Source organism: Astyanax mexicanus, chromosome 8, assembly GCF_023375975.1.
Source record: "Astyanax mexicanus isolate ESR-SI-001 chromosome 8, AstMex3_surface, whole genome shotgun sequence".
NCBI classification, from domain to species: domain Eukaryota; kingdom Metazoa; phylum Chordata; class Actinopteri; order Characiformes; family Acestrorhamphidae; genus Astyanax; species Astyanax mexicanus.
In genome coordinates, this window is record NC_064415.1 from 4,926,155 (window position 1) to 4,937,500 (window position 11,346).

Below are 11,346 nucleotides of genomic sequence, written 5' to 3' on the forward strand. Positions count from 1 at the left end.
CACTGAAATCTGAGGGATGATGCAACGCCAGGCTGCAACACTGCAACAGCTCCAACAAATGAACAGTTTATTCTCATTCAAACACTGTTCTCTCTTTCTCTCTCCCTCTCTCTCTCACTTTCTCTGTATTTTTCTTAATTTCCCTCTCTTCTTTTTCTCTTTTTAATTTTTTCTGACTCTTTCTTTGCTCTCTTTCTCTGCAGTGACGGGTCAGGCAGGAGTGGGACCTACATCCTGATAGACATGGTGTTGAATAAAATGGCTAAAGGTGGGTACTCTTACTCTCACACACACTCTCGCATCGTATTCCATTTGTGTAGTGGTGTTGTCATGACAACGCTGAAGCCCCCCGTCTCCAGCCGAAGGTCTTGCTGTGCATTAGGCGGCTGAGAGAGCTCACCCAACACTCACAACCCTGAGAGAGAGAGAGAGAGAGAGAGAGAGAGAGAGACAGAGAGAGACAGAGAGAGACAGAGAGAGAGAGAGAAATTTTGACACAGAAAGAGACAGAGAAAGCAGAGAGCGATGGATGGAGACAGAAAGACAAAAAGAAGGACAGAACAACACTGATTTTGAAACAGTCGTGCCAATAAAACCAACTTGAATTAAGAGAGTGAGCATAAGACAGACAGACAGACAGACAGACAGATAGATAGATAGATAGACTAAGAGACAGAAAGACTGAGAGACAGTAAGACAAAGAAAGAGAGACAGAGAAAGAGCACGAGAGAGAGGTATAGACAGAGAGAAAGATAGAAAGACAGAAAAAGAGACAAAGGAAGAGATAGTGAGAGACAAAGAGAGAGAGAGAGAGACAAAAGAAAGATAGAGAGAGAAAGATGGACAAAGAGAGACAGAGAGTTATATGTGGTCGGGAGAGTTTAGAGCTTAACTGGAGTTACAACTGTATTTGTATAACTACACCATTTACATGTCACTAAATAATATTTACACAGTTAATGTCATTACATTTTTCATATATTTATTTATGTGGGGGTGGTGGTTAGATATCTATGTTTTAATAAAAATGCCAATATTATGTATCAATAATGTATTACAAACAAAAACCATAAGATTTTAAAATATTGATATCCTGTTACATTCATTACTCTGTGGGTAGAAGTATAGATACTAGTGTTTAAAAAAATACATATCTAGAAGCTGAAAAAGTATTAACTCAAGCTGTTTAATCTTTAAGTAAAAGTGATAGGGGTTTTTATTGAACGATTAGAAGCCGGAATAAAAACAAGCTGAAATTAAATAGGAGTAACAAGGCTGTTTTTATTCAAATGTAAGGAGTAGAAAGATAATTGTGGGAAAATGTAGAAAAAAGTAGAAGTAAAAAGTCGTCTGCAGAGTTAGGAAGCTGACCCCCCCCCCCCCCCCCCCAGGTTATGGTTGGCAAAACACAGCTAAGTTTGTAGAGTGTGTGGTCAGGGAGCTTTTGACTCTAAGGTCACTGACTCTCTTCACATTCAGTGGACGGCGTCCCAGTGTCCAGTTTTCTTTCCCAGGCTACTCTAGACCCCTTGTTGCCCCCCAAATCCCTCTAAATACCCCCCGATACACCCCAGATACCACCCCCCTCCCCCGATACACCCCAGATACCTCCATCCTCCTTTTGAGGCTCCCAGTTTACCCCATTTTCTCACACTCGCGCTCTTTCTCCCTCTCTCTCTCTCACGGCACGATCAAAGTCTCCGAAACTCTCGGCCCGCGAAAGCGTTCCCTCCTCCGTCCCCCTCTCTCTCTCTCTCTCTCGCGCTCTCTCCATTTTTTCTTCTCCTTATTATTTTCTCCTCCCTCAAACACCCCCATCGCACCACCACCTCCCTCGCTCCCTCCCTCCCTCCTCGCTCTGCCCTTTCCTTCATCTTCACCAATGAATTGTAAATTACTCAAGAATGTCATTTTACTTCCAGAGCCTTTTCTTCGTGCAGACCCCTCCCCCTCCATCCCTCGCTCCCTCCCTCCTTCCATCCTTTACTCTCCTCCGCTCTTTCCCTCCTAAACTCAGGAATTCTGCACTTCTTAAGACATGAAAGTGTTGGAGCACTTTTTGAGATGGGAACCCCAGCTGCACTCGCCTTCTTTCAAATCGCTCCTCTTTCTCTTTACCTCTTTCCTTTTCTCTCTCTCTCCGTCTCTTAGCCTCTTTCGCTCTTGCGCTCTCGCTCGCTCTCTCTTTCTCTCGGACTCTCTGAGGAGAGGGGGGGTCTTTCTTTTCTTTGAGAGAGGCGAGTGAAAAGCGAGTGAATGGAGAATGAGAGCTTGTTAGGCCTCCCTGCCCCCGAGTGTGTGCAGGACCCGCCGTATTCAATTCTATTCGTTCTTTCGTTCACACTAAATCAAACCCTGCATCCCGCCACCTACGATTAACGAATTTCTTATTGTACGAATTTCGGATTGTACAACATGAGCTCAGCTCTATTTGGAAACCCAACGCCCTTTTGATTTGATTGATGTTTAGGATAGAAGAAATGGGGCAATTTTTTAAATTTAAGAAGTAGAAAGTTCAGATAATTGTGTGAAAATGTAAAAATTTGGGATTTAGGATCCTCATGCGTAAGAATCATCTTAAACTGGGTGGGTGTGATGCGTTCTCCTTTTAGAGTGGATGAATCCTATTTTAGGTTATGTTCAGTGAGAGAGAGAGAGTGAGAGAGCTCTCAGTCAGAATCTTCGTTTCTTTGTTTTTACTATGAGTGAACAAGCTACTGAGCTCTGAGTTTCCTCTTCTGAAGTCTCCATTGCTCCACCAGCCGCTCACGTTCAGTAAAACTGAGCTGGATCCTCTATTAGAGGCTGTACGTGTGACGCAAGTACAGAAAGATGACTGGCGTGACCAGAAGTATAACTATAGAATGAATATATTATTAGGCTTAGCAGGGATGGTGGTTCAGCACACTGATACAATTAAACACAATATTTTATCCATATTCTTCTCCACTCAGAAATGCTTCTGCTTTCAGTTTATAAACAAAATAATACGGACTGACACTTTAAGTAAGGTAACGAAAGTATTTGACATGACATGTTGGACCATTTACTTAATTGCAATATACACTGCCTGGCCAAAAAAGAACTCTTTCACAATTCCAGCCCCATGAATCCTGACATAGTCATCTTGGAATATGAAGAAATAAATCCATTGATGGAATAACCTGGTCTATATTCAGTATAGTCAGGTAGTCAGCTGACCTCATTCTTTCAGCACATACTGTTGCTGAACCTAAACCTGCAGACCAACTGCAGCATCAACCAACCAACATCATTTACTTACTTACATCCAGCTATTTTTGTCCAGGCGGTGTGTGATCACAGAGCAGCAAAATATCACAATGTATGATTTTTCCCCCAATATTGTGCATTCCTGGTCTAAATCCAGTGTATGTGTTTATATATTGCAGGTGCAAAAGAGATTGATATCGCTGCAACACTGGAACACCTGAGGGACCAGCGAGCGGGCATGGTGCACACCAAGGTTAGTCCTAATCGCACCTAACCTAACCTCACCTCACCTGAACCCACCTGACCTTACCCGAACTCACCCGAATTTACCGAAACTCGCCTGAACTCGCCTGAACTTACCCGAACTCGCCTGAACTTACCCGAACTCGCCTGATCTTACCCGAACTCGCCTGAACTTACCCGAACTCGCCTGATCTTACCTGGTAAACTACACAAGTTTGCTGGAGTAACTGTGTACTAGATTTACTAAATGGATCATTGCTGTGAGGATTTGATTGCATTTAGCCAAGATTGTATGTTGGATGATCACCACCCGACATGGATGGATGGATGGATGGATGGATGGATGGATGGATGGATGGATGGATGGATGGATGGATGGATGGATGGATGGATGGATGGATGGATGGATGGATGGATGGATGGAAAATCATATTTGAAGAGGTATCCACAAACACTGACATATTAATTTACAATAGTTTATGAATAAATTTAGAGTTTTCGTGCACAATAGTAACTTTACAGGAGGATGAAAAACCTTCTTGAATTAAAATGTAAGTCACTGTAAAGAGATTTTATTCTAAGTAATTTCTAGAGCATTTAGATTGATTTTACTTAATTGCAAAAGGACCACTTGTGTTTAAATAATGTAAAAAATTAAATCGACAAATATAGAGCTGCACGTTTTTCTTTGGGCAGCGACGAAATGAAAAAGCCACATCTGAACACCTTTCACTCTATAGAGAAAAAGCCTATAGCACTCTACATACTCCATTAAATACAGAGCAATCATACACATCATACACACCCCTGCAATTAAACCAGCCTCCTACACAGCAATATCCAAAACCCACCGCTGTAATTAAACCTGTGATCAATCTATAATTTAAAGAACACTAATCAATACAACACTGCTCTGAAAATTAGCTTCCCATCGATTTAGTTTTCCTCGTCAAAAGTACTGTGTTTATATAAGCGCTGAAATCAGGAGAGAAGCGTTCAGGCTTTACAGAACGAGCTGGAGGAGAGTCTGGTCTGGAGATCGTGAAGAACTACAGTCGAGTTATTGATTAGAGAGCGGAAACAGGTTTTATAAAACTGAAATCTGAAGAAAAATAGGGTAGTCATTACTTTAACGCAGGACTAAAACAGCCAGTTGGTTTGTTTAATGGTAAAATCTTAGTATTAACATGAACCTAACGCTCAATCAAATCTTCAAACCTTAATTCTAAACACAATCCAGTCCCAACTCTAGCCCTGTTTAAGCTTAGATTGTCGGAGGTTTTGACATCCAACAATCTTAAAGGAGAACTGTGGTGTAAAATTAACTTTTGTTGTAGTAAAACATGATAAAAAGTTCTTATCTTTGATGAATAGCACACCTCCGTTCCCCCACAGCGTTCAGAGATCCAGAAATTTAAACAGTTTGTCTAAACACCCTTCAGACTGGGTGACACGGAGCATAATTTGCTCTGATAAATCACTTTTTCCACCGTTATCCAGCTCAAAGTAGCTCCACACCTCCTTGCTAGAATCAGGAGAGCCCTGACATTTAAAACCAGGCATTAATAACTTAAAAAAAAAAGTGCACAAAAACACGTTTACATCCTATAACGCTACTAGCTTCAGCTCCGAGCGCCGGCTGCCACGCTATGCTGAGTCTATATATGTCATTATCAGTACAGTGATGGCGGCGCTCGGAGCTGAAGCTAGCGTTACGGGATGTAAACAGTGTTTTTAATAAGCTTCTTCTGCACTTTTTAAGTTATTAATGCCTCGTTTTAAATGTAAAACATTAGTATTAAAATTTTGTTTAATACCAATGTTCTTCACCGTATGTTTTCCCTATTCATTTGACGGAGCAGTTACTGTAGTACGTCAAATTTGGGGCTGAGTTGAGAGCATTTATACATACGTATACTATATTGTCACACTGCAGAATTGTGTTCGTTAATACCTGTAGCAGAAGGAGAAGAAATTTAAGCCTTTTTTATTTTACGCTCTGCAATTTGTTTTAAAAGCAAACTGATTGTCAGATAGTTATTTATTGTAAAGTAAATGTAAGATTTTCAAGCACTTTTCAGGCCTGGAAAACAATGTTAAATTCAAGCATTTTCCAGGATTTCATGCACCCGTGTGAACCCTGTCAGAGTGGTATAAATGCAGTTCTGCGGTGTTTTGCTCTGGAGTTCTTTGGTTTGTAAGGGTGGAAATCTGCCGGATCTCTGATGGAGGCTGACGGCAGCTCCGCAGGTTCTGATTTGATTTAGATTTTGAAGGAAGTGCTCTCGCCGTGCGTCCTGACGCGCAGCAGAGCTTTCAGCCCGCTCAAAGTGCCGGCGCTAAAAAGCCTCGTCGGAAACGTCAATTACAGCGCGATCTGCGCTAAAATTAGCGGTCAGCCGCGTCGGCCTCGTCTGCAGCGGGACTGCGGGGTTATGAAGTGTGTTTTACAGACACGCTGCTTTTAATTAGATATACAGCCGCGTGGATTGGGCCGTGTGCGGTTTCGGTTAAGTGTATGCGCATAATTGGGGCTCGAGTGAAGGAAAATCAGTCCATTTTTGTTCAATTGAAGCTCTAACACCCTGTAAATTGAGGCTACACTGCGGCGTGCACAGACTCTGCTCTGTAATGTGTCCAGCGTAAACACAGCAGCGTGAAATTCAAACTCCATATCTGATTTACAACCACAATTTGTTTGTGTTGAGAGTCTGAAATTGTATATTTATTTTTACTTCACTTTCTATTAAACTGTGAGCGTGTCGTCAGGACTGGGAATCAGCAGTAAAAAAAAAAAAGGACATTTTGAGTGGCTGTTGATGGCGCCCCCTAGTGTTTCAGTAGCAGCTCTGTTATTAATACTTTGATTAATACTCAATTAGACGTAAAACCCTGCAAAAGAATGAAACAAATGGCACTTTTTCCACTGCATGGTACCTACACTACACTACACTGCATCCTTGCCCCATTTCGATTTAGTTTTAGTAGGTTTTAACCAATAATCTCACTCAAGTCCAGTCCCCAAATCAACTCCAGGGCATTTTGTTTGTGGTGAGAACGTGATTAGACCCAACTATCAAAATAGATTCCCCATGTTTGAGCTAAACGGCTGTTCAGGTGCAGTTTAACCAGATATATTACCCATATAATAATTACTACAGCTATTAACTAATGCATTTCTGCTGAAGCATCATGCTAAACTGCACTAAAACACACAGGACCTTCTTTTTGTATTTACTTTCTAGTTCTGCTCCAGACAGGTCTGAGTAATAAGAAACAATATGGTTTTCTAGTAGCTCTGTTATTAATACTTTAAGCACGGTAGTACCTAATGATTTCAGAATAGCCAAGTTTAAGCTCTGGTAGACATTTGCACAGTTATTAACAAAAAGTAAACCTTGCAAAGAAATGCAACAACTGGCAACGTAAAGAGTCTGGACTCAGCTACAATTCAGCTCTAATTCTTTTGCATCCTTGCTGTAGATCAATCCAGCAAGCATAAAACAATGTGTATTTAAGCTTAGAATGAATGTGATCTGACCAAACTATTAAATATATCCATGTTTAAACTGAAAGGATGTTCAGGTGCAGTTTAAACTGATTTATTACTACTAGGGCTGCAACTAATGATTATTTTGGTAGTCGACTAATATAATTATTATTTTTTCGATTATTTCTGCTGTCTTCCATCTATAGAAACAGCTGAACATGAGATTTAAAAGGCATTTAAAGGTTGGGATGTCGTTTAAACATGGAAAGCACTGATATTTAGTGAGTAAATATGTAATCTGTTCTGTTTGGGCACTTTTGGAGACAAGCTTAGTTAAATATAAACTGCGTGAGAGAGACATTTACCCATCTCCCATTGGGTTTCAGAAAAATAATGATTAGTCGACAATTTTCAGATTTAAATAATTGACATTGTCGATTATATCGACTAATCGTTGCGGCCCTAATTACTACAGCTATTAACTAATGCATCTACGCTGCGGTTCCATTATAAATTGCACTAAAATAGATCCTGAACACAGGATCTTCTTTTTATATTACTTTCTAGTTCCGCTCCAGAGAGGATTGACTAATATGAGACAAAGTGGTTTTCCAGTAGCTCTGTTATTAATTCTTTTAAGCACAGTAGTATCTAATGATTTCAGACTTACAGAGAGAGGGGGGTAGAATAGAAAAGCTCAGGTAGATATTTTAACAGTTATTAACAAAACATGAACCGTGTGAAGAAATGCAACAACTGGCAATGTAAAGTGTTTGACTAATAAGAGACAAGGTGTTTAAAATAACCTAAACCAACTGGGGAAAATGCTTAAACTTTTTATCATGACAACAAGAAGCTAAAAGGTCATTGCCAGTGTAAGCGTATACAGTAACCCTGTAATTTATGATGGGAGGACACGATAGGGCAACAAGCGTCAAGCTACACAGCGACAGAGCAACAAATCGGGTTTGAGATTTTCTTACATTTATGCCAATGAAATATCCAAACTGACTACATCTTTAGCTCTGTGAACTTTTGATTTCTGCTAGGACTGCACAATATTGGAAAAAAAATTACATTGCAAATCTTTTTTTCGACAATATATATATCGCAATATTAAATAATGCAGGGCCCATGACGTCACCAGCTTCGCCCCTGCAGCACACTGTCTCACATTCGGACCAATCAAGAGCAGAGTCAGCGCTGAAAAACTCAAAACCTGAGGAAAACAGCAAAAACAGTAACCAGCCCTTTAATCAGGCATTTAAGTGGAGTTCTAAAAGGAAAATAAGAGCGTTTTCAGTTTTTCTGGTATTAAAAGTGTGAATTCAGCTGTAACTGGAAATATCTGCCCTGCAAAACTGTGCTGGACTGAGATGCACAGCTTTCTGCACGTGCCCAACCATGTGGATACCCCTCTTCTGCTCCCCCTCCCTCTTGCGCTTCTTGCACAGGCAGCAGCAGCCTGTCACTCACACATACACAGAGACAGCGCTGTGTATCTACATCTTGTGTCAAGAATCAGAACATTTCAACACCACGTGTTTGATTTAATTGCCTTAAGTGACTATTGCACACGTCACAATGCTTAAACAATATATATATATATCATGCATCCCTAACACACACAGCGATCAGAGGTCTCCAATTTCTGTTCTATGGTCTTTTGATTCCTTTTGATTTTATCACAATCTAATAAAATATCATCATATTGCCCGGCTCTAGCTTATATCCTTTGGATCGAATGAATGAATGAATGGATGAGCTACAGATTTAGGTTTCAATTCTCTGTATGAACTTGTTTGCTCTGCAGTTTAAAAGTCTCGTCTTTGAGTAAAGTTCAGCTCTGTATCAGTTAGCTAAGTGATAAATGATGAAACAGGCTGTAAAGAGCGGTAAACACTCAGGCCGAGCCGAGAACTGATGTCCTGAAGCCCCCCGTCTCTACCGACGGCTGAAACTTCACCGTTTCTGTGGGTTATTGTGTATTCTGGAGGTGTGGGACGTCTTCTCTTGTGCAGATTGGTGTATATATGTGAAATTTCATGCAGGCGTGTGTTTTAACTCTGGCCCGTGTTTCAAACCGCACTCCCACGGTGCCCCGCGGCGGCGACGCTCCACTTTTAGCCGCCCTGTTTGAGGGTCAGTCTTTACATGCTGTTGGATGTTCTCAGGAGTTGCCCCCCCCCGGGGTAAAGACACGGCATGAGTCACAGCAGCACAAAAACCACCAGCACACAGAGAAACGCAGAGAAAAGCGGCTCACAGGTGCATTTTTAACCCGGGGATGCAGAGCGTTCTGACAACTGTTTTGCCAAGTAGCAGCATAAATACACTATTAGAGACAGAAGTATTGGCACATCTGGATGAAAAAGTTGCATTTCTTGAGGAAAAACAAGAAAAAGTAGTATAAAGTAACATATGTTGCAATTGCTTACAAAAAAAAAAATAATAATAATAAGTCAACAGTGTAAAAAAAAAACTATCATATATTTATAAATTCTGAGTAACACCGCTCTCTAGTGGGCAAGGTATAAACTAAACAACATGAGCCACTTCATTTTTAAATCTATTAATCAAATTGCAAAACTTCCTTTCCTGGGGCCATCCTGATGAGTGCCAGTTCCATCATAACATTTTTGATGGTCTTTTCTACTGCACTTGAGGTTATTTTTAAAGTTCTTGAAATGTTTAACAAATTTGTTTGCTTAATTCCATATATTTTTCTTCATAGTACACAAAACCCTTTCTTTCTACTAGATTTTAGAGGAACGCTGCTGTAAGAATTCGATTGCCTTCGTCGGTCCTGTATTCAACCTCTATAGCATGAATTATAGTTTTTTTTTTTATTTGGGAGGAAAAATATAATTTTTGGAAGTTTAAATTTAGATTTTTACTTTTGATAGTAAACTGATCATTTGAATCAGGTGTTTTTTACAGACAAGAAGCTCCCAAAACATGCTAAAAACAGTAAAAAAAAAAAAAAAAAGTGATAATTAGGGGTGGGTGATGGGGCATGATATTTCAGGGTATAATATCGTTGGTGATATTATTGCATACGATACGATATGGCTCAGACACACACACACCTTGTAAATTCCCTATAGAGAAATACTGCCAATAGAATATGACTATCTGGAGCAAATCTATAGAAATAGTGAAACAATTAAATAAAATATAGAAACAAAATCAGAAGATTAACCTGTTGGCACCATGCTCAAGAAAATTAGCATATTAGCTAGATAGAGGGGTATAAAGCCCTCACAGTATTGAGATGTGGAGCAGTAGAGGAACAGTGTTCTCTGGAATGATGATGGAGCTCCATCCAATAGGTTTGGGTAATTGAGCAAAGTTCTGACTTCAATCAAATCCTCACAGCAATTCTCCAAAACCTAAAAAAAGGTCTTCTCTAGACACAAAGCAGGATAAACTCTCTTTAATCCCCTTAATTAACAGGATTCTCTGTTTTTTGTTTTTCTCTCTTCAGGATCAGTTCGAGTTTGCGCTGACTGCCGTGGCGGAGGAGGTGAACGCTATACTCAAAGCTCTGCCTCAATGAAGAAGATCTTTCTTTTTTTACTCTCTCTCTCTCTCTCTTTCTTTCTTTCTTACTCTCTCTCTGTCTCTCTATCGATCTTTCTCGCTACCTCTGCCTCTATCCATTTCCAGTCCTCTCTTCCTGTGAAGCAGTGAGCTGTTCCTGTCTGTATTATAAACAGAACTGAATCTGTAGTGCTGGAGTTAGAAATGATAGAATATATGAAACATACTTCCATAACTCGGTGTACTGCACTCCTGATCTCTGATCTGTGTATATGATGATTAAGATGATTGTATAGCTAAATTACTATTTAGAATGATGTTTAATTTTGTTAAAAACATATCTACAGATTGTATTTGATGACGCGGCTTTTGGATGGCAATATATATACACATATATGATATCCTATAGCTGTATGTTTTATATCAGAAATATGCGTAGAGGCTGGAAACACTCTGCTGTCGTCCACAAAGTACCTAGGAAAATATAAAAGCATGTTTTTTTCTAATGTTTTTACATCAAACACTATTTATCCTTTAAATAATTTAAATATAATGCTGTTTTAATTGAGTTACACTGTGTTATAGTGCCTGTTTGAGTACTATTACTTGAGTTACATTGGGATTCACTTCACATAATTACAATACAGTAAAATATAACAATTTAATTCAATTTTAAAATACCAACCAGTGAATGTGTGGGGACTGCAGAACAGTTCCTGCTCTTTTAATTGAGTTACAGAACCCATATGTTCACTATAGTACAGTTCCCACCTTTTCAATTGAGTTAGATTGTGATGCAAAACACAATTTCGCTAAAGTACAGTTTCCACTTTTAATTG

At 39.7% G+C, this 11,346-nt stretch overlaps 1 protein-coding gene and 1 long non-coding RNA gene across 3 annotated transcripts in view; one reads left to right on the forward strand and one right to left on the reverse strand.

The window, feature by feature from the left end:
• Positions 1–11,075, forward strand: part of ptprn2 (protein tyrosine phosphatase receptor type N2) — a 365,871-nt gene extending 354,796 nt beyond the window's left edge. For both annotated transcript variants that reach the window (XM_049481944.1, XM_049481945.1), the window contains exons 22-24: positions 204–268; positions 3,411–3,484; positions 10,452–11,075. In XM_049481944.1, coding sequence (XP_049337901.1) covers positions 204–268; positions 3,411–3,484; positions 10,452–10,523 — 211 coding nt within the window. In that variant the 3' untranslated portion in view covers positions 10,524–11,075. The remainder of the gene's footprint in view (positions 1–203; positions 269–3,410; positions 3,485–10,451) is intronic.
• LOC125803765 (uncharacterized) overlaps positions 265–11,346 on the reverse strand; it is a 21,224-nt gene continuing 10,142 nt past the window's right edge. Inside the window, exon 3 of the long non-coding RNA XR_007440150.1 lies at positions 265–681. This is a non-coding gene — a long non-coding RNA (uncharacterized LOC125803765). The remainder of the gene's footprint in view (positions 682–11,346) is intronic.